The 24285-nt window shown below is 41.4% G+C and overlaps 1 protein-coding gene across 2 annotated transcripts in view; it reads right to left on the bottom strand.

The window, feature by feature from the left end:
• ACO1 (aconitase 1) overlaps nt 1–24285 on the bottom strand; it is a 77266-nt gene that overhangs the window by 15671 nt on the left and 37310 nt on the right. For both annotated transcript variants that reach the window (XM_010350424.2, XM_074394959.1), the window contains exons 5-15: nt 15527–15596; nt 15213–15396; nt 14535–14674; nt 12700–12871; nt 9609–9709; nt 8416–8532; nt 6838–6997; nt 5388–5523; nt 2652–2736; nt 1594–1750; nt 16–140 (exon numbers count right to left, since the gene is read on the bottom strand). In XM_010350424.2, the coding sequence (XP_010348726.1) occupies nt 16–140; nt 1594–1750; nt 2652–2736; nt 5388–5523; nt 6838–6997; nt 8416–8532; nt 9609–9709; nt 12700–12871; nt 14535–14674; nt 15213–15396; nt 15527–15596 (1447 nt within the window). The remainder of the gene's footprint in view (nt 1–15; nt 141–1593; nt 1751–2651; nt 2737–5387; nt 5524–6837; nt 6998–8415; nt 8533–9608; nt 9710–12699; nt 12872–14534; nt 14675–15212; nt 15397–15526; nt 15597–24285) is intronic.

The following is a 24285-nucleotide window of genomic DNA, read 5'->3' as shown; positions in this document are numbered from 1 at the left end:
AGTGTGGGACCTCACCTCTATTTTCTGATAGACTTCCTTAAACATCCCTGGGATGACATACTGACGTTCTACTGCCTGGATCTCATCTCTAGTCGGCCAGATGTCTTTCAGAAATATCTGCTGTCCCTTTGCATTTACTCCTGGGGAAGAAATGTTTATTAATGAGAAAACTTTCTAATACGCCATTTTCATGATTACATAGAGTCAAGCCTCATTCTCCTTGGTAATTATGTTCTATAAAGCCCATGTGAACACTGAATGAGTGGATACAGAATCATTGCCACTGGGGAAATACAGGGTGAGGTTCCTGGGAGTCTGTGGTCACCAATCAATACATAACCTTGCTTCATGTGAGAGACACCTTATTTAATATAAACTGTTGACTCACTGACATTGAACTTCCAGCCAAGAGCACTATAACTCTTCTGAATGAAGCCTATTTAAACACGATGCATATCACAGTCTGCTTGTGCTAAGAACGCCAGACAGCACTTCAGGACTATGCTTGAGGACCATTTTGAACAGCAACATCACCACAAAAAGCACAAAAATGCAAAAAGCATGGCACTAAGTAGACCGAGAAAAGGATTCTTGTATATCACGAGAGCTGAAACAAGAGGGCAGAGTGACACCTTCTCAGTCCTCAGTACAGAACGTGCACGTTGAGTGACGTACAGTTTTCACCCATTTGTGCTGATCTGTGCATAACAGTAAACATACTACCATTAAAATACATTTTAGTGACTAGGAAACTCTGCAGCATAGAATTCACAAATAATGAGGATCAACTGTACCTCTACAGTTATGATTTCCTAAAAGTAAATTTCAGGGGCATTGTTTTCATATTATCTGTTATGCTTAGAATGGATTGAGGGGGGCTGAGCAAGCAAGCTGATCTGAGGAAAGGAGGTGATGTAACATTTCTTTGGAATCTGAGAAGTTGAAATATTCGCAGTAAGTTTTCACAGAGTATATATTAAAACAAGGGGCTGGGCGCGGTGGCTCATGCCTGTAATCCCAACACTTTGGGAGATGAAGGCGGGTGGATCACGAGGTCAAGAGATCGAGGCCATCCTGGTCAACATGGTGAAACCCTGTCTCTACTAAAAATACAAAAAATTAGCTGGGCATGGTGGCGCGTGCCTGTAGTCCCAGCTACTCAGGAGCTGAGGCAGGAGAACTGCTTGAACCCTGGAGGCGGAGGTTGCGGTGAGCCGAGATCGTGCCATTGCACTCCAGCCTGGGTAACAAGAGCAAAACTCCGTCTCAAAAAAAACAACAAAAAACCCACAATGCCTATCATTAAAGTGAGAGCTAGAAAGAGGAACTATAGAAGAAACCAGACTAGCAAGATGTCTATTCCTTTTGGCATCGCTATTTTCCTTTCATCATCCTTTACCCTCACTAGATTCTTGTTTTAACTGCTGCAGTTAAGTCTTAGCTGTGTATTGGAGAATAAAGAAGATCCTCCTCTTCGTCTTATCCCTGGAGGTTCTATGCTTCATTTCTTATTTTAAAAAGCAGCAATTTTCTTCCAGTAATATTTGTGAATTCAGTGGAAAAAAAATTACGGCCGCACAAACAAAATCTTACCCAGTGGCTCTTTCTCAAAGTCGATTCTGATGGTTCCAGCAATTGCATATGCTATTACTAAGGGGGGAGAGGCTAAATAGTTGGCCCGGGTGTTGGGGTGAACTCGACCTTCAAAATTCCTGTTCCCAGATAGTACTCCAACAGCTACAAGGTCTCCCTGTATAAGGCAAGAGAAAAATCAGGTCACTAAAAGGAGAGACTGACCAGGCTTCTGGTCTCACAACATTTGTGAGTTTCCACATCACAAAGTAACAGTCCTTTAAGCTGCCCTTTCACCTGGTTCTCTCCTACTAGAGGGGAGAAGGGTACACAGGGGTGTCCCTATGGGAGATACTCTGGGTCAAAGGAAGCAGAGACATGTTTAGTGATTTCTGCTCCTGAGAAAATACCAGGTAGTTAGAAGGCAACATACTAATTATTGCTGCCTGGGGCCCAAGAACAGGTGAGAAAGACCTAACAGCTAAAGGAAGTCACAATGACCTACATAGATTTTATAATTAATGCAAAGCAAACCAAATATATTTTTCAAGGTTCAGCATTTTTTTTTTTTTTTACAAAAATCAAGCCAAAGCAATTTAGTTTAGATTCATCCATGTGGAGACTTGTCTCACTTTGAACCAATTTTCAAATTATTTAGGTTGGTACAAAAGTAATTGCAGTCTTCATCACTGAAATGGCAAAAACCAGTTACTTCTGCACCAACCCAATACCTATAATGAACAACTGGAGGTCTTTGTAGTCAAAACCAGCAAGAACTGAGCATTTCCTTGAGTGCCAGTCACTGCACTAAAGTGATTTATCATCATCTTCATTCTCACAACTCTGTAAAATAGATACCATTATCATCTCCAATATACAGTTGTGAAAACCCAGGCACAGATAGGTTAATGAACTTGCCCAAGGTTACCCAGCTAGTAATTTTAGCTAAACTCAAAAGACCATATTCTAAACCACATTCCCTGCTTCCATGGACCTTCTTGGAAATATCAGCATTTTTGTCACACGTTACAAGAAAAGAAACAACTGCTCCGAAGACCTGCAGGCACCTCTGCAATTACCTGCGTGATGGCTTCTACCACAGGTTCAGGTAAGGGCCCGCTATTGCCAATGCAGGTCATGCAGCCATAGCCCACCACGTTAAACCTAGGCACCGAGAGAGAAGCACACAAAAAAAGAGTAACTTTCAGTGAGCCCTTCTGCTGGCCACAGTTTCTGGAGACCACTGTTCAAAAAGGAATTGCAGTACATGAACTAAGTCCAGTGTAGTGCTATTTCTAAAAGCTTTCATTCTTGAGAGCATTCTGATATAGCATATCATGTAGCATAAGAAGAATACTATTCATATTTTTACTTTTTAAAATTTTTTTTAGATGGGGTCTCCCTATGTTGCTCAGGCTGGTCTTGAACTCCTGGGCTCAAGGGATGCTCCCACCTCGGATTCCCAAAGTGCTGAGATTACAGTAATACTGATGATCCTGGCCCTGTGTAGGCTTAAAGTGTGTGTTTATCTCTTTCCTTTTTGTTTTAAGACATGGTCTCGCTGTCACCCAAACCGGAGTACAGTGGTGTGATCACAGCTCACTGCAGCCTCAAACTCCTGGGCTGAAGCCATCCTGCACCCTCAGCCTCCTGAGTAGCTGGGACTACAGGCATGCGCCACCATGCTTGGCTAATTGTTTTCAATTGTTTTTTGGTAGAAACAGGGGTCTCACTATGTTGTCTTGGCTGGTTTCAAACTCCTGGCTTGAAGCAATCCTCTTGCCCTGGCTTCTGATATTATAGGCATGAGCTACTGTGCCCAGCCTCTCTTGGTTTTTAACAAAAAAGTTTAAAAAGTAAAAATAGAAAACTTCAAAAATAGAAAAAGCCTTATGAAATAAGGATATAAAGAAAATACTTTGGAACAACTATACGTTTGTTTTAAGCTAAGTATTATGAGTCAAGAATTTCAATAAACTTAAAAAGTTGCAAAATAAAAGTAAGCTATGGTTAACTTATTAAAGAAACATTTGAAAAAAATGAATTCAGTGTAGCCTAAGTGTCCAGTGTTTATAAAGTCTACAGTAGTGTATGGTAATGTTCTAGGCCTTCACATTCACTCACTGACACCCAAAGCAACTTCCTGTCCTGCAAAGTCCATTCATGGTAAGTGCCCTAGATAGGTGCACCATTTTTAATCTTTTACACTGTATTCTTACTGTACCTTTTTTTTTTTTGAGATGGAGTCTCCCTCTGTCACCCAAGGCTGGAGTACAGTGGTGCAATCTCGGCTCAATGCAACTTCCCCCTCCCAAGTTCAAGTGATTCTCCTGCCTCAGCCTCCTGCATAGCTGGGATGACAGGCCCCTACCACCACACCCAGCTAATTTTTGTATTTTTAGTAGAGACAGGTTTTCACCATGTTGGTCAGGCTGGTCTCGAATCCTGACCTCAAGTGATCTGCCCACCTCGGCTTCCCAAAGTGCTGGGATTATAGGCATGAGCAACCGTGCCTAGTGTACTGTACCTTTTCTATGTCCAGATACACAAAGAGCCCTGGGCTACAACTGCCCATAGTATGCAGTACAGCAACATACTATACAGATTTATAGCCTAGGAGCAGTAGCCCACACCATACAGTCTAGGTGTGTAGTAGGCTATACCACTGAGGTCCATGCAAGTATACTCTATGATGTTCATTCAGAAACAAAATTGCCCAACATACACCATTTCTCAATGTATTGCTGTTTTTTTTTTTTTTTTTTTTCTTTGAGACGGAGTCTTGCTCTGTTGCCAAGCTGGAGTACAGTGGCACAATATTGGCTCATTGCAACCACAGCCACCTGGGATCAAGTGATTCGCCTGCCTCAGCCTCCCAAGTAGCTGGGAATACAGGTGTGTGCCACCACACCCAGCTAATTTTTTTAATTTTAGTAGAGACAGAGTTTCACCATGTTGGCCAGGATGGTCTCAATCTCCTGACGTTGTGATCTGCCCACCTCGTCTTCCTAAAGTGTTGGGACTGCAGGCATGAGCCACTGCACCCAGCCTGTACTGCTGTCTTTTTTTTTTTGAGACACAGTTTCGCTCTTGTTGCCCAGGCTGGAGTGCAATAGCATGACCTTGGGTCACCACAACCTCCACCTCCCGGATTCAAGCCATTCTCCTACTTCAGCTTCCCGAGCAACTGGGATTACAGGTGCCCACCACCACGCCCGGCTAATTTTTGTATTTTTAGTAGAGACAGGGTTTCACCATGTTGGTCAGGATGGTCTTGAACTCCTGGCCTTGTGATCTGCCTCCCTCCACCTCCCAAAGTGTTGGGATTACAGGTGTGAGCCACTGCGCTTGGGCCGTACGGCTGTATTTAAGCAATACACCACTGTAACTAATTTGCAAGGAATCAGAAGGATTTTAGCCATATTTAATAATTATTTTTACATCAAAAGACAGACTCAGTTGCAGAGCCACTGCTAGTCCATAACACACCTCAGTGCAACTGAGAAAAGGAAGCCCCTCTTCCAGGAAGGTACAGTACCACATCAGAGCACAAGGCTTGGTAAGCCAAGCACAGGCTCGAGTTTAGCCCCTGCTCTGCGCTTAGAGGGTACCCTTGTGTGATGAACAACCAGCAGAACCATGTGGGAGGGCCCTCTTTGGATGGAATGTAAGGGTTTAAGTCTCTACCATCTGATAAACAACTATGCAATTAGATATCATCAGATAATCTCATATCTGTTACAAGGTGACACAGCAAGGTACATGAGGAATAAAATTCAACAAAAGCAATGGTGCAAAAGAAAACTCTCCCTCACCCAAGCTGAGACAGATAAGGCATGACTCCGCTTTCTTGTAGGTAGTAGGTCACCACACCACTCCCAGGAGACAGGCTAGTTTTGATGTAAGGCATCACATTCAGGCCAGCATCCACAGCTTTCTTTGCTAACAATCCTGTGAAATGTAAACACAGATGCAGTGTGGGTGGCCACCTGCTCTAGGTGCCAGGTTCACTTCGGAAAAGAGCCTGATTATCTTCAGTCTGCATTTTCTGCCACCACCTGACCATGATCCCTTCATGTTGGCACTATCTGCTGTTTCTGCTGCAAAACAGAAATCTAAAGGCTCCCTGGCCAATAGTCATTCAAATGTATGCCGTAAACTCAAAACTCGGCAAGGAAATGAAGAAAGAGATTTGCTTACTTTTTTTTTTAAAGAGATAAACCTAAACCCATTTAGGAATATATTATAAAATGAGCTTTTCATTTTTTTGAGGGAAAATGATCTGTCTAATTATGTTTGATTTTGATGAAAATCATAATTGAAGAAGCCCTTTCTAAAACTATATCAACTGTGTGCTGGTTGGCAAGAAACAGTCAGCCAAGAAATAAAAACCAAGTGTTCAGATATATCTTGAAGTGGAGGATTAAGAGCTCCTGGACTGCTGGACTTTGCCAGATACAGAGACTGCTCCTGGAACACTGGGTGCTCTGTCTTAGGAAGTATCACAGAAGTAGCAAAAACATGAGCAGTGGGGGTGGGGGCATGAGAGGACAAAAGGCCACAGACAAGCTGATGACTTGCCTACAGAAGACTGGTTTGCTCCAGACCAGACAAGGAAAGCTTAGGTGGCAATATATGGACTCAGGCAAAGAAGGTTTTCCTTATGCCCGTGTCTGCCTCATAAAAAGGAACAGTTGACACTATTTGGTCTGTTGATGGATACAAGAGAAACTTTGGGCATGACTAAAAATTTGAAAACTAAAGAGACTTTATGGTAGGGAAACTGTATATGTAAATATTAACAACTTAACCAGAATTGCAAAACAGGTCAGGTGCCCCAGGTTTTATCAGCCAGTGCCCTGTGGCCTCATTCAGAAACACCTCCCAGCATCCAAGTCAGAACTCAATCCTGCTGCTCAGGGGTTTCACAGAGAACAAAGTCTGTGACAACACTTTATTTTTTTTTCCAGAGTCTGACGTAAGAATGTAGGCTTTCCCCGAAATCCACCTTCCTTTGCTTTCCTCTACTTTTTTTCTGTGTTAATTTTCAAGAGTGACTATTACACAGTGTACCTTCTATTTTAAAAACTTTGCTTTGGACCCTACTTATTGTGTAGATATTTATGGGCCAATAAATACCTGTATCTGGAAAAGATGAGGTTCAGGGAACGACCTGTAGAACTACACTGAGACCCTGGGACATGTCTCAGGTTATTTCCACCTACACACGCATATGAGCATGAAGATGGAGTCAAATGCACTTACCTGCCCCTAACATCACAGATGGGTTACTGGTGTTTGTGCAGCTAGTAATGGCAGCAATGACCACAGAGCCATGAGCAAGGGTGAATTCAGTGTTATCATAGATAAAGGTTTTATGGTCACTATGATGTTTGGGAGCAACTTGGAATCCTTTAAATCCTTGCTAAAAGAAGAAAAAATATATATAGGAATATATTTATATAAAATATACATATTTCTGGCTAGAGCAAAAAACATACATATAGTCAACAGTTCTCACTTTAGATTAAGGAATAATTTGGTAAGTATAATTTTAAAGGCCAATTCTTAACAAGGCATAAGTATCTCTGCAAGTAAACTCTGAAATGCTACAGAAAAATTACTCTTTTTGGCTGGTTGTGGTTGGCCCATGCCTGTAATCCCAGCACTTTGGGAGGCCAAGGCAGGTGGATCACGAGGTCAGGAGTTTGAGACCAGCCTGGCCAAAATGGTGAAACCCTGTCTCTACTAAAAATACAAAAATTAGTTGGGTGAGGTGGTGGGCACCTATAATCCCAGCGACTCAGGAGGCTGAAGCAGGAGACTCGCTTGAACTGGGAGGCGGAGGTTTCAGTGAGCCAAGATTGAACCACTGCACGCTAGCCTGGGTGACAGAGCAAGACTCTGTCTCAAAAAAAAAATAAAATTACCCTTTTTAAATCTTTACAAAAAGCAGTCATGATATCTCATTCTTACTCTGCATTGACATTAGTAACAATTATGTCCTGCCCTCCTCAAAAATGTAAATGCTAAAACTACAAATTTGGTCTAAATTTATGACATTATTGTAGAGTTTAATGGATATAGACTGATGAAGACTATGGTTCTCACTTTACAGAAATTTTTAAAAAGGCACTGTTTTGACCAGATTCAACAAATCATGATCAACAACACAACGTACAGCTGAATATCTGCCATAATACTGGTGTCTCATAGATGATACATCTTCATCATTCCTTTGGAAAATGTTCATTGAAAATCTACTGCATATAAGACACTGTGCTAGGTACCTTGTGGGGTCCCAAGATGGTTCAGACACAAATCCTATTCTCAAATGTACAGTCTCGTAACAGAAATCATACATGCAAATAAAATACCAACAATGTAAGTTAAAGAATATGGAATGCTATCAAAATATTTCAGACCAAGCGCCATGAAGTATCCAACAAGGGAAAGATGACTTTCTGCTATGAGATTCTGAGGCCCCAGTGCAGAGTAGCTGGTATCTGAACCAAGTTTTATGGAATTCATAGAACAGAATACGACAAGTTGGAGAAGAGACTTTCAGGCAGGGAGGGGCATGCACAAAGGTACACAGCTAGAAAATCTTGGGTGAGTAAACAATATGGTGAGGGTCCTGTGAAAAGCAGACAAGCTTAAAAAGGTGGGTTGACTTGTGTTTCTGATGGCTCTTGCTGCTTGGCTTGTGGCTAATGGAGGAAGTCATTAAGGACTTAAGAATGGAGAAACAGGCTACAGGAAGATTCATCATCAAGCGAGGTGAAAGCCTGGACACTCAAGGGTAGAGTTGAGAGGATTCAACCTCTTCCCCCAGGCCCCTACCTTGGCTCCAAGGCAGCTCTCAAAGTCCTTTTTAATGTCGGACACAGCAACTTTGTCCTGAGGCCTTTTGGGTCCACTGCAGCAAGGCACTACTGTTTTCAAATCTAAGTCCACAACCTGTTGACTCACAAGAAAATAAATTATAGAATTTACATTATACCCACAAAGAGGAAACCCAAATCATGCTAGAGAATTTAAAACATCACAAACATAAAAATAAGCAAATAAACAGAACTACCACATTCCAAAACAAGGAAGCCAATGTTTCTCTTAATTAATCGTAAGTGATTTATTTCCGAAGATCACAATGGGCACTTAAGTAGCAGAAGACAGGCAGGCAGCCTTGCCACCTCTCAGAACGGGGTGGGCACTGCAGATGCCCAGTGTCCTCCACTTGCCCATTCTTGGAGGCGGTCCATCATGCTTTTGTATGGCTGAGTTAGGCTGAAGGTGGGTTTTCTGCTAAAGTCATACATAAACCATTACACTTTTAAGGTGATTTGGGAGGGATGCAGCCATTAAGTTATCAATGCCAGGATATGAGCCTTAGTCTAATTGAATATTTCCTTTCCTCAATGTAATAAGAAACCAAACAAGGGTCACAGGACAAGTTTACCTTGTGGTCTAGAAAAATGTGGATTCCATTTACACCTTAGAAAATAAGGTATTCAGGATAAACAGAACTGACATATTTGTACCTTCACTTCTTCCTAGGTCTATAATAATGATGGTTTAGCCTTTAAATAGCTCATGTTCCTGAAGTCTAGAATAAGTTCATTAGTGGTGATTTCTGAGGTTTTGGTGCATCCATCACCTGAGCAGTGTACACTATACCCAATGCGTAATCTTTTATCCTTCACCCCTCTTCCACCCTTTTCCCTGAGTCTCCATTGTATCATTCTTATTCCTTTAGCAGTCTTTCAATGGTCTTCCACGTGAGGCATGAATCAGTAGTTCAAATAGGGGAGCAAACTTAATTTACAATGATTAAGCCAGTAGGAATGTAAGTTATATTATTGTTATCTTTACTATTTCCTTATCCTTTTGGTTTTCAACCTTTTAACACTCCGTTCCCTTGTAATGCCTTGGCAGTGACTAATTTCCTACCAATGCATTCCCCCAAGAAAAAACACAATTAAAACTGTAGCCTTGAGGAAGAGGAAATACATGCTTAGTGGAAGGCACTCTCATACCTGGGTGAAGTCTGGGTCTTGAGAAGGGTCATTGAAATCTCGAAACATTCCTACAGCCTGAAGATACTTTTTAATGTACTTTATTTTATTTTCATCACGACCTAAAAGGCATTTTAAGGAGTAACAAGTAACATAGGTTAGTATTTCCCAGTTGAAGTTTATAAACTGATACTTCCATCAGCAATTATCTGAGTACACAACATACACTGCACTTACACTCCAATAGCTCTGTTGATTTTCCGGCTTCCAGGATAATAGTTTGACTCTCCCACTGATGCTGCTTTTTATTGGAGGCCATTAATGAATCTGCTGTTCCTATCAAAGTGACTGTTTTCTGAAAAATATTCTGGTTCTATCTATAGATAACCCCCCTCTTTTTGGGTATAACCTTTAATTAGGAGAATCTTACGCCTAAGCCAATTGTCAAAGCACACCTATGCATTTGCCTTCAACTGGCCAGAAAGACTCAGCATTCCACATGATCATTGTTAAAATTAAAAACCATCCGAACCCCACCTGAAACCACTGGCTACTGAGCACCTTTTGGGCACTGTGCCCTAAACATTTAAAATGTATTACTTCAATCTCTAATCCTTTATCATAGTCTTATGATATAAGTACAATTATTATTCTCATTTATGGATGAGGAAATGGCAGCTCAAGATTGAATAATCTTTCCCATGGAACACAGCCAGTAAACGGCAGAACCAGAATCCAAACCTGAGCTTGACACCAAAGTTCAAAATCTTAACTCTCGCTGCTGCATCACCAGGAATATGACTTTGAACCCTCTGCTATTTAACTCTTATCAAGATTCTGGTGTCGGAGATAATGCTCATGAAGTATGCCCAATGGACATGCAGTCCACCATTTCTCTGATAGTTAGAAACACAAGGTTTGACCCTTTGGCCTACCACTGATCAGAATTTTTTGTTTGTTTTAGATGAATTGTAAACATTATCAGCTCTCAGTACAGACTTCATAAAAGACAACTGTATGAGCCTCATTAATATATTTGTCCTGACCTGTTGTTGAGCCCACTATTCATTATTCCCCATGCCATGCTCTTCATGAAGATGAACAGGAGAAATGTCTCTTAGGGTTTAGTTTGAGAAAGGGCTACACTCTTCTGAAGCAATATGTTTGTTTCAACTTAATAGTTGTTACAATTTGGCACTGGATCAGTAGGAAGTATAATGGCCACCTGCAGCAGCATGAAAACTAACCTTCCCTCTAGATCCATCTCACAGCTTTTCTCCCTCTACCCAGCACAATATCCCTTCTCTTCTTTAGGTTGATTCCCTCAATTATTTATTCTGTTCTTTTAGTTATCTTTTTCACTTAAAATCCTTTATGGGGACCGGGCACAGTGGCTCACACCTGTAATCCCAGCACTTTGGGAGGCCAAGGTGGGCGGATCACAAGTCCAGGAGATCCAGACCATCCTGGCTAACATGGTGAAACCGTGTCTCTAATAAAAATACAAAAAATTAGCTGGACATGGTGGCATGAACCTATAGTCCCAGCTACTCAGGAGGCTAAGGCAGGAGAATTGCTAGAATCTGGGAGGCAGAGGTTGCAGTAAGCCGAGATGGCACCACTGTACTCCTGCTGGGTGACAAAGCAAGATTCCATCTCAAAAAAAAAAAAAAAATCCTTTGGGGGAACAAAATGTATTAATCAATTTCAATGTGGTTATACTCAATAGAAACATTTTTTAAAATAAACCTTTTCATCGCAATCTTTACAATTTCTTGAGGAATTTCCTTAGGCTATGAGAGAAGACTAAGATTTGTTTGGAGTAAGATTCTCCTGAAACCCTTCCCATGGCTGTTACTTCACTTCATCCAGACATCTGTGCAAGAACCTCTGGTGTACTTCACCCACCTGCCCTTTCTTTTTCATTATCACATTTATGCATTTGTTCACTTGTTCAATATCTTCCCCCCTTACTGGAGAGTAAGCTACTTGACGGCAGGGACTTTATTTATCTTGTTCACCAAAATATCATTGGGAACTAGACCAGATATTGATAATTTGCTAAATGCATGACTGAATGAAGAGTTAATGTTTTTAAACTAAGAAAGAAAATTTAAAAGCTTCTCAAAGTTAAAAGTCAAATTCCATTTTTTTTTTTTCCCGGAAAGGGTCTCACTCTGTCTTCCAGGCTGGAGTGCAGTGGCGCGATCCTGGCTCACTGCAACTTCCGCCTCCTGGGTTCAAGCAATTCTCTTGCCTCAGCCTCCTTAGTAGCTGGGTAAAAGTCAGATTTCTAAACAAAGATATACAGTGTTAAAGACCTGTCAACAATTTAAAAGCCTTCACATGCAGTCTCTCATTTCTTTTCTTCTTTTTTTTTTTTGAGACAAAGTCTTTGTCGCCTAGGATGGAGTGCAGTGGTGCAATCTCAGCTCACTGCAACCTCTGCCTCCTGGGAGTTTCACCATGTTGGCCAGGCTGGTCTCAAACTCCTGACCTCAGGTGATCTGCCCGCCTTGGCCTTCCAAAGTGTTGAGATTACAGGTGTGAGCCACCGTGCCCAGCCTCATTTCATTTTTTGGACATCCCTGAGAGGGGTGTTGCAGATTGCTGTTCCTGTTTGGAGCCAGGCAGTTGCAGAGTTGGACTCTGACTCTGCTATTTATTAGCCTTGGGTATTAACACCTCTTCCATCCTCAGTTTTCTCTAAAATTAGTCTCTAATATTAGCTAGTGAATCAATCAACCCTACAAATCTGTAAAGAGGTTGACAGCAAATACATGCCAGGTGCCTGGTATACAGCAAGTACCACATAGACAGCAGTAACCATTACTAAGATCACTTGTTTAATGTCAAAACACTAGTAGTGAGGAACAGTCTAAACATCAGGGCTTCTGTCATCTCTGAGCTCTTTCCATTGGCCATACCATCTCTGTCTCATATTAATTCCTTAAATCCCAAAAACCCATTCTGACTCCACTGAGAGAAAAAAAAATTGTGTAACTGTAACCCAATGCCTTCTGTTGGGTAGAGGCAGAAGCCAATGCTCAGATTCTCAGTGTTTCATGGAACTTTTCCAAAGAGCCCTCTGCTTTCACAGCCCTTTACTTACCTGTTTGCACCAGATACATGATACTAACTTCATCAACTGGGAAAAAGGCAGCAGTTGCTCCATACTCTGGGCACATGTTGGCAATTGTAGCTCGGTCAGCAATGGACAACTGGGCTACTCCTGGCCCGAAGAACTCGACAAATTTGCCCACTACCCCAACCTGGCGAAGGTGCTAAGCAGCAGAAACAAGATAGAAGTTTGAGATCTGATGGCCCACATTCAAACTGCAGAACTACCATCTTGCACTTCTTACAAACTAGTCTTGTCAGCAAACCGAAACAATAAATTAGCCCAACACATCTGTAATCACTTTCAAAACTTAAAAACCAGTGCCAACTAAATGCAACATGGTATCCTGAATTGGATTCTGGAGCAGAAAAGGGACATTACTGAAAAAACTGGCAAAGTCGGTAGTTAAGAGTACCACACCAATGTTAACGTCTTAGTTTTGATCAACATGCCATGGTTATACAAGATGTTAACATCACAGGAAGCTGGGAGAAAGGTAACAGCAATTCTCTGTACTCTTTATACCAACTCTCCTATAAATCTAAGATTATGTCAAATAGTTCTTATTTATAATAAGAAAGACAAAGTATGCCCAAAATACAAATGACATTAAGTATTTCAAAATGAGAAACATTCTTTCTCTTTCTAATGAGATCATTGGAAGTGTCTGTAAGTGATAAATATTAAATCATTTCAACCTAAATACTTGCATTAGTTAAGAAAATAACTTTTCAAAGGAGTAATGAACAAAATTCATTCTACAAGTATTAAGTCAAATGTAACCAAAAGATCCCCATATCTTTTCCATACAAGGCACCAGCCAGGAGTGACTGACTTAAGCTCTGCATAAAGCCTGTTTCTACCTAAAACCACACAGATGGGCTCTTTTGGTTATATGGAACTTTGCCAGATTTTGTGAGGAATTCCTGTATTATTCCACATCTGAAGAATAGTCCACAGACATTTGTGATAAGCTGTGGTACTCAAATAAATCTAATTCCAAATTTCACAAAAATTAAATCAAAGAGAAATGTGTTTTGCACTTTATAAATAGTGTGTCCAGGCAAATGACCCCACGCCTCCAAACTATAAAATCAGAAAAATGTGTTTGTGATCATTAAAAACCATTGCTTTTGCAAGAGTCTTCCAAAATGAAACGGCCTTCTTTTTACAAAACAAGCAAATCACAGAAAAAGATGATCTCCTATAACAGCTACAGAAAAAGCCTAATACTTTCCAGCTTGGTGACACGTCTGTTACAATAATGTAACTTATAATACAAAGAAGAGAATTTAAAAAGTCAAAGTCTATTCATAGAACTACCTTGCTATTTACATAAAAAGAAGAACCATGTGGAAAAAATGTAGTAAAAGTATAAACATATACATGGGAATGATTCTTACAACCTCAGGATAGTGGTTATTTCCAGAAACGGGGAGTGTGGCTTTAGCCACAGATACTACATATTATTTCTTTAAAAACATAGAGCTCTGAAGCAACTGTGACAAAATGGTATCATCTGTTAAATCTAGGTGGTGGGCATATGAATGCCATGTTAATTTCTGTGTCATTGAACTATTTCACAATTTAAAATATTTCTTTTAAGTAAAAGATACATGCAGCAATACTAGAGGAAAATACACATAATTATCTAAACTTAACACAGAATACTCCTCTTATCTCCTTTCCTTTTAAAATCATCAACCTGGTTTCTTAGCATTGCTAGAGCTCATGGAAACGTAAACAAGATTCCATTATGTATTCCCTCCATTCGAAAGCTGTCATTGTAACTTTCCAAGACCACAGAAGAGGCTGCCTATCATTACCTTGGTAATGGTGAGCACGATGTCAGTGGATGTTACCAGAGGGTGGGGCTTCCCTGTCAGCCTGTAACCAATCACCTGAGGAAGCACCATACTAATTGGCTGACCCAGCATGACAGCTTCTGCTTCAATACCACCGACACCTGCAATGAATGGCATGACCAGAAGAATGCTTTCATTACTCCTTACTCTCTCTCTCAGGTATAAATTTAGTGTTATTAACAGGTAATAAACCCAGTTACAATGTTTAACTGGTGCAGAGTTATGTTTCTATAAACAGCAGGTTTTCTCTATTTTCCTTTATTGAGTTTTTTAACAAGTGTTTCTCAAAGCATGGTCCCCCAAACACCTGCATCAAAATCCCCTTGGTGCCACATGCAAGAAAGAGTAGGCTTTGGGAGTCTCTGTTTTTAACAAACACCCTGGGTGATTTTTGTGAATGCTAAATATCCCTAACCCCTTGCTCCCGTTCATTCTTCCAAGCATAATTATTGAGTGCCTGCTAGGTGCAAAGTGATTTTCTGGACACTGGAAAACAGCGGTGATGAAACTGCCTAAAATACCTCTCTGAAACTTGCGGTCATGTAAATTCGTGTTACTGAGATGTAATGGAATCACGGTGAATTAAGGCACGTGCCCTAAAACAGCATATATGGAATAGAAACTTGGAAGAACACTCACCCCAACCAAGAACGCCCAAGCCATCAATCATAGTAGTGTGTGAATCTGTGCCCACGACGCTGTCTGGGTAATAATATCCATCCTGATCAAATACCACTCTTGCCAAATATTCCAAATTCACCTGGTGGATGATTCCTGAGCCAGGGGGAATGATCCGCATGTTGTGAAAAGCCTGGGAACCCCACTGGGATTGACAAATGGAAAGAGCACTATGAACATGTGAGGTACTTCTACTCAGCCCATCTTCTTGGCACCTCTCCCTTGTACCCCACATACACAGAAAACCAAACAATGGAACCAGACCCTGCTCATACCTTTAAAAATTCAAATCGCTCTCTATTTCTTTCAAATTCCAGGTCTTGATTCTTCTGTAAACTGTCTGCCCTGTCAGAGAGAAAAATTAAATGTATACATGTTGAGGCTTAACTTTTTAGTGGTCAAATTTATGGGTGATAAAGAAACAAAATGGAATGGCATCTCTGCGCTTGCTGAGTGATAATATGAATTTCATTCATGACTATTTACAATGAGAAAAAGGAGAAGTAACTAGTCAAAGTAAAAAAAGTAATTATTGTTTGGTTCAAGTGATTCCTACAATGCCTTTAAATATGGTAGGCAGAAAACGTGAGCTGAATTCAAGTTAAAACTGATTTAGGCCAGGCGTGGTGGCTCCAGCCTGTAATCCCAGCACTTTGGGAGGCTGAGGCGGGTGGATCACGAGGTCAAGAAATCGAGACCATCCTGGTCAACATGGTGAAACCCCGTCTCTACTAAAAATACAAAAAAATTAGCTGGGCATGGTGGTGCGTGCCTGTAATCCCAGCTACTCAGGAGGCTGAGGCAGGAGAATTGCCTGAACCCAGGAGGCAGAGGTTGCAGTGAGCCGAGATTGTGCCATTGGACTCCAGCCTGGGTAACAAGAGTGAAACTCTGTCTCAAAAAAAAACAAAAAACAAAAAAAACTGATTTAATCGACTGCTGGGAAGATGGCCGACTAAGAACAGCTCAGGAATTCAGCTCCCAGTGAAAGTGCAGAGGGTGAGTGGACGCTGCATTTCCAGATGAATTTTTATTGCCCACAGACCAGGAAATTCCCAGGCGGAGGGGTCGCCAGCGCCGATGTTTCCGCCAGTGCAGCTGTTTCGGCCTGCGGGGCTGATTTGGCCTGTGTGGCAGCTTTGACCACGCCCTGCGGGGCAGTTCTCCATACAAAAGACACTGGTCTGGGAGCCCTCTTAGTTGGCAATTGGAGCCCTGAAACAGGAGAGTTGCCCATTCATCTGAAATAGCAAGCCAGGCCAGGAGATTCCTAGGCAAAAAAACCGCCAGGAGCCTCAGCGCCACGTTTCAGCCGGCTCAGTGAGTCGTGGCACAGGAGATCCCGGCACCTTTTCAAAAGGAGACTGGAACGCTGGGTCGGTCAACTGAAGCAAAAAAAAAAGACTCTGAGTCAGGGAGCCAGGTGATCAGGCTTGGTTGGTCCCCCCCCACAACAACAACAACAACAACAACAACAACAACAAAAACAGTAATTGCAAATGCTCTGTGTTGAGCGTTTTACAGCAAGCACAGCTGAACCCGGGATGGTCTGGCTCTGTGGGGGAGGGGCGTCTGCCATTACTGAGACTCTCCACCACTACGGAGGCAGCCTGCCGTCTCTGAGGCAACCCACCGTTGCCGAGGCAACCCGCCACTACAGAGAGAGTCTGCCATAACAGAGGCGGGGCCACCATTGCTGAGGCAGTTCTAACTACACCCATATAAACAGGACTGCAGGGAAGATCAAACGGCGGCACAGCAGCTCAGCAAAGCCTCTGCAGGCAGACAGGGACTAGGTGGACTCCTAACTGCAGGGCAGCCCTGAAAGAAAAAAAAGGGGGGCAGCAGCCCAATGGAAACTCATAAAGCCCTAACTCCCCAGTACAGAGCACCTGGGAACAAAAAGCGGTTTATGAGTTCAGCTGAAGCAGACCTAAACGTACCTGCCCAGCAGCTCTGAATGAACAAAAGAGCTCACAGATCAGGACTTGAGGCCCAATAAAAGACAGACTGTCTCCTCAAGCAGCTCCCTGACCCCCATAGATCCAGAGTCACCTCATAAAGGAGAGAACAGACTGACATTTGGTGGGTATCCTTCTGGAACAAAGATAGCAGAAGAGGAAACTGGTAGCAACCCTTACTGTTCTGCAGTTGCTGCAGGTGATCCCCAGGCAAGCAGGGCCTGGAGTGGACCTCAGCAGTCCTACAGCAGAGGGGCCAGACTGTTAGAAGGAAAGCTTGAAAAAAAAAAAAAAGAAGTAACTTCAGCATCCACAAACTGGAAGCTCACTTAGAGACCCATGAAAGACAATAACTACAAAGACAACAGGTGGATAAACCCACAAAGATGGGAAGAAACCAGCACAAAAAGGATGAAAACTCCCAAAACCAGAACATCTCTCCTCCTAAAAGGGATCACAACTCCTCATCAGCAAGGGAACAAGACCAGATGGAGGAGTGTGATGAAATGACAGAATCAGACTTCAGAAGGTGGGTAGTAAGAAACTACAATGAGATAAAAGAATATGTTCTAACCCAATGCAAAGAAACTAAAAACCTTGAAAAAAGACTTGACGAAATGCTAATGAGAATGGACAACATAGAGAGGAATATAAGTGAATCGATGGAGCTGAAAAACACAACACGAGAACTTCGTGAAGCATGCACAAGTTTCAACAGCCGAACTGACCAAGCAGAAGAAAGGATATCAGAGGTTGAAGATCAACTCAATGAAATAAAAAGAGAAGGCAAGAACAGAGAAAAAAGTGCAAAAAGGAATTAACAAAATCTTCAAGAAATGTGGGACTATGTGAAAAGACCTAATCTAGGTTTGATAGGTGTACCTGAATGTGATGAAGAGAATGAATTCAAGCTGGAAAATACTCTTCAGGCTATCATCCAGGAAAACTTCCCCAACCTAGCAAGGCAGGCCAATATTCAAGTCCAGGAAATACAGAGAACACCACAAAGATATTCCTCAAGAAGAGCAACCCCAAGGCACATAATCATCAGATTCACCAGGGTTGAAATGAAAGAGAAAATGCTAAGGGCAGCCAGAGAGAAAGGTCGGGTTACCCACAAAGGGAAGCCCATTAGACTCACAGCAGATCTCTCAGTAGAAACCCTACAAGCCAGAAGAGAGTGGGGGCCAATATTCAACATCCTTAAAGAAAAGAACTTTCAACCCAGAATCTCCTATCCAGCCAAACTAAGCTTCATAAGTGAAGGAAAAATAAAATCCTTTGCGAACAAGCAAGTACTCAGAGATTTCATCACCACCAGACCTGCTCTGTAAGAACTCCTGAAAGAGATTCTACACATACAAAGGAACAACCAGTACCAGTCACTCCAAAAACATACCAAATGGTAAAGAGCATCAACACAATCAAGAATCTGCATCAACTAACCAACAAAACAGCCAGCTAGCATCAAAATGGCAGTATCAAATTCACACATAACAATATTATCCCTAAATGTAAATGGACTAAATGCCCCAATCAAAAGACACAGACTGGCAAACGGGATAAAAAGCTGAAACCCATCAGTGTGCTGTATCCAGGAAACCCATCTTACATTCAAGGATACACAAAGGCTCAAAATAAAGGGATGGAGGAAGACCTACCAAGCAAATGGAGAGCAAAAAAAAGCAGGAGTTGCAATTCTCATCTCTGATAAAATAGACTTTAAAGCAACAAAGATCAAAAGAGATAAAGAAGGACATTACATAATGGTAAAAGGATCACTGCAACAAGAAGACCTAACGATCCTAAATATATATGCACCCAATACCCAATACAGGAGCACCCAGATACATAAGGCAAGTTCTTAATGACTTACAAAGAGACTTAGACTCCCACACAATAATAGTGGGAGACTTTAACACCCCATTGTCAATATTAGACAGATCAACCAGATAGAAAATTAACAAGGATATCCAGGACCTGAACACAGACCTGGAACAAGCAAACCTAATAGATATTTACAGAACTCTCCACCCCAAATCCACAGAATATACATTCTTCTCAGCACCACATCACACCTACTCTAAAATTGACCACATAATTGGCAATAAATCATGACTCAGCAAATGCAAAAGAACGGAAATCATAACAAACAGTCTCTCAGACCACAGTGCAATCGAGTTAGAACTCAAAATGCAGAAACTAACTCAGAACCGCACAACTTCATGGAAACTGAACAACTTGCTCTTGAATGTTGACTGGATAAACAATGAAATGAAGGCAGAAATAAAGATGTTCTTTGAAACCAATGAGAACGAAGACACAACATACCAGAATCTCTGGGACACATTTAAAGCAGTCTCTAGAGGAAAATATATGCTATAAGTACCCACATGAGAAGCATGGGGAGATCTAAAATTGCAACCCTAGCATCAAAACTGAAAGAGCTACAGCAGCAAGATCAAAAAAACTCAAAGCCTAGCAGAAGACAAGAAATAACTAAGATCAGAGCAGAACTAAAGGAGATAGAGACACAAAAAATCCTTCAAAAAAACCAATAAATCCAGGCGCTGGTTTTTCAAAAAGATCAACAAAACAGACCACTAGCCAGATTAATAAAAAAGAAAAGAGAATAACCAAATTGATGCAATAAAAAACGATAAAGGGGATATCACCACAGATTCCACAGAAATTCAAACCATTATCAGAGATTATTACAAACAACTCTATGCACATAAAGTAGTAAACCTGGAAGAAATGGATAAATTCCTGGACACCTGCATCCTCCCAAGCCTAAACCAGGGAAAAGTTGAAACCCTGAATAGACCAATAACAAGGTCTGAAGTTGAGGCAGCAATTAAGAGCCTACCACCCAAAAAAATCCCAGGTCCAGATGGGTTCACAGCTGAATTCCAACAGACATACAAAGAGGAGCTGGTACCATTCCTGCTGAAACTATTCCAAATAATCCAAAAACAGGGAACCCTTCCCAAATCATTTTATGAGACAAACATCAATCATTTTATGAGACTAAACAAGAAAAAAAAATTTCAGGCCAATATCCATGATGAACATAGATGCAAAAATCTTCAATAAAATACTGGCAAGCCGACTGCAACAGCACATCAAAAAGCTTATCCACCATGATCAAGTAGGATTCATCCCAGGGATGCAAGGCTAGTTCAACATACGCAAGTCTATAAACGTAATTCACCACATAAACAGAACCAAAGACAAAAACCACATGATTATCTCAATTGATGCAGAGAAAGCCTTTGACAAAATTCAGCAGCCCTTTATGCCAAAAACCCTCAATAAACTAGATATTGACAGAACGTATCTCAAAATAATAAAAGCTATTTATGACAAACCAACAGCCAATATCATACTGAATGGGCAAAAACTGGAAGCATTCCCTTTGAAATCTGGCACTAGACAAGGATGCCCTCTCTTTGTCACCACTCCTATTCAATATAGTACTGGAAGTTCTAGCCAGAGCAATCAGGCAAGAAAAAGAAATAAAGGGTATTCAAATAGGAAAGGAGGAAATCAATTTGTCTCTATTTGCAGATGACATGATTGTATATCTAGAAGACCCCATCATCTCAGCCCAAAATCTCCTGAAACTGATAAGCAACTTCAGCAAAGTCTCGGGATACAAAATCAATGTCCAAAAATCACAAGCATTCCTATACACCAGTAACAGACTTAAAGAGAGCCAAATCAAGAACGAACTGCCATTCACAATTGCTACAAGTAGAGAATAAAATACCTAGGAGTACAACTAACAAAGAACGTAAAGGACCTCTTCAAGGAGAACTACAAGCCACTGCTCAATGGAATAAGAGAGGACACAAACAGATGGAGAAACATTCCACGTTCATGGCTAGGAAGAATCAATATCGTGAAAATGGCCATACTGCCCAAAGTAATTTACAGATTCAACGCTATTCCCATCAAGCTACCAATGACCTTCTTCACAGAACTGGAAAAAAACACCTTAAACTTCATATGGAACCAAAAGAGAGCCCGCATAGCCAAGTAAATTGTAAGCAAAAAGAACAAAGCAGGAGGCATCACACTACCAGACTTCAAACTATACTACAAGGCTACAGTAATCAAAACAGCATGGTACTGGTACCAAAACAGAGATATAGACCAATGGAACAGAACAGAGGCCTCGGAGGAAACACAACATATCTACAACCATCCGATTTTTGACAAACCTGACAAAAACAAGCAATGGGGAAAGGATTCCCTGTTTAATAAATGGTGTTGGAAAAACTGGCTAGCCATGTGCAGAAAGCAGAAACTGGACCCCTTCCTGACACCTTACACTAAAATTAACTCCAAATGTATTAAAGACTTAAACATAAGACCTAACACCATAAAAACCCTAGAAGAAAATCTAGGCAAAACCATTCAGGACACAGACGTAGGCAAGGACTTCATGACCAAAACACCAAGTGCATTGGCAACAAAAGCCAAAATAGACAAATGGGACCTGATCAAACTCCACAGCTTCTGCACAGCAAAAGAAACAGTCATTACAATGAATCGGCAACCAACAGAATAGGAAAAAATTTTTGCAGTCTACCCATCTGACAAGGGGCTGATATCCAGAATTTACAAAGAACTAAAACAAATCTCTAAGAAAAAAACAAACAAGCCCATTCAAAAGTGGGCGAAGGATATGAACAGACACTTTACAAAAGAAGACATATAGGAGGCCAACAAACATATGAAAAAATGCTCCTCATCACTGGTCATTAGAGAAATGCAAATCCAAACTACATTGAGATACCATCTCACACCAGTTAGGATGGCGATCATTAAAAAATCTGGAGACAACAGATGCTGGAGAGGATGTGGAGAAATAGGAACACTTTTACACTGTTGGTGGGAGTGTAAATTAGTTCAACCATTGTGGAAGACAGTGTGGCGATTCCTTAAGGACCTAGAAATAGAAATTCCATTTGATCCAGCAATCCCATTACTGGGTATATATCCAAAGGATTATAAATCATTCTACCATAAGGACACATGCACATGAATGTTCATAGCAGCACTGTTTGTTTACAATAGCAAAGACCTGGAACCAATCCAAATGCCCATTGATGACAGAGTGGACAGGGAAAATGTGGTACATATACACCGTGGAATATTATGCAGCCATCAAAAACGATGAGTTCGTGTCCTTTGTAGGGACATGGATGAACCTGGAAACCATCATTCTCCGCAAACTGACACAAGAGCAGAAAATCAAACCCTGCATATTCTCACTCATAGGTGGGTGTTGAACAATGAGAACACATGGATACAGGGAGGGGAGTACTACACACTGGGGTCTGTTGGGGAGAAATGGGGGAGGGACGGGGGTGGGGAGATGTGGAGAGATAGCATGGGGAGAAATGTCAGATATTGGTGAAGGGGAGGAAGGCAGCAAATCACGCTGCCATGTGTGTACCTATGCAACAATCTTCCATGTTTTTCACATGTACCCCAAAACAAAATGCAATAAATAAATAAATAAATAAATAAAACACAGGAGAATCATTTCTTTCAAAAAAAAAAAACTGATTTAATCATAAAGTCTGACTCTTAGGAACAGACTCAAGACATTTATATGACAACAGCAGCTTGGACATTTAAAGAACTCTTGCTTCTATACTCTTCATCCATGACCTCATTGTAACACCTCTCTGACTTGGGCTGTGTCTGGGCTGGCATTTTCATCTCTATATGTTGGGAGATGGAAAACTATCAACACCGAGGGGCTCAGTACCTTACAGAATTACAATTTCCTGTGTGTAGGACCAAAGTTTATGAGGAAGATGGTATCACCTGTTAACATCTGTGAACCACAAGTTATATGCTAAGATTTACTCAAGGCCATTCAGTCCATCAGGACAATAGAGAACACCAAGAAGATTTTCTAGGATCTTCAAGATCAAACTGCGTTGAGTCAAGGTAGAGTAAGTTATAGTCACAAGATTGCAGATTCAGCACACAGAAGGTGCTCATAAAGAGTGTATCATAGGACTAAGTGAACACAGGAAAGGCTAGTAAAATTAATAGCTAAGACCAAAGTCAGACTTCATTAATTAATAAAGTACTGGATAACTACTTTCCAGTACCCAGTAGTTAACACTTATTGACACTGCTAGGAACTGACCACTATTCTAAATGCTTTTTTTTTCTCATTTAGTCTCCATAATATAACCATAATTTTCTCATATAGTCTCCATAACTGCCTTTGAGTTAGGTGTAACTAATAGCCACATTTTTCAATTGAGGAAACTGAGACATGGAGAGGTTAAGAAACTAGCTCAGGACCACAGAAACTAGTAAATGGTGGAACTGGAATTGAAACCCAGGCAGTCTGACTCCAGAGCTGACACAATCCTTTAATCCCTATACCACATGGCCTTCCTGTCATAGTTACAGACTGTGGCAGTAATGGTGGCAGAGGTAACAGCAAGAGCTAATGGGCAACGTTATGTTTTGGGCGCTCAGAGCTCTACACATGTGAACTCATGCATCATCACAACCCCTCACGTAAATACCACTGTCATCCTCAATGTCCAGACGCAGCAGCTGAGGCACAGAAAGGTTAAATTTGTCCAAAGTTAGACAATAACACAGTGCTGTTATCTGAGCCTAGGTCTGACTGGCCCTGGGGGTCTCTACCTTAACCACGATACTCTGCTTGTCACCCACTCTGATCCTCCCCTCTCCAGAGCCTGTCATGGGCTACATGTTGAAAATGCAATGATGCAAAAGCTGTGTGCTCACTGCCTACTGGATCTGTGAGTCTGGTAAGAGGGCAACTGCAAAAGAATGTAATCATCACTGCTGATAACGGGAGGCACAGGGTGCCATGGGAGGAGCACTCAGAACGGGCCATAAACCCAGCCGGGGATAGGGAGTTGGGGAGATTGGAATGCTTTCCAGAAGGAAATGGTATCAATGTAGTCTGAAGGATGACACGGAGTCAGCCTGAGCAAGATGGGCAGGCACTCCTTGAAAAGGACCAGAAGCACGTATTATTTACCACATAGAAAACACATTTG

This window comes from Saimiri boliviensis, chromosome 2 (assembly GCF_048565385.1).
Source record: "Saimiri boliviensis isolate mSaiBol1 chromosome 2, mSaiBol1.pri, whole genome shotgun sequence".
In the NCBI taxonomy this organism is placed as follows: domain Eukaryota; kingdom Metazoa; phylum Chordata; class Mammalia; order Primates; family Cebidae; genus Saimiri; species Saimiri boliviensis.
Note: the sequence above shows the minus strand (reverse complement) of the source record. Positions and strands in the feature narration are given on the sequence as shown.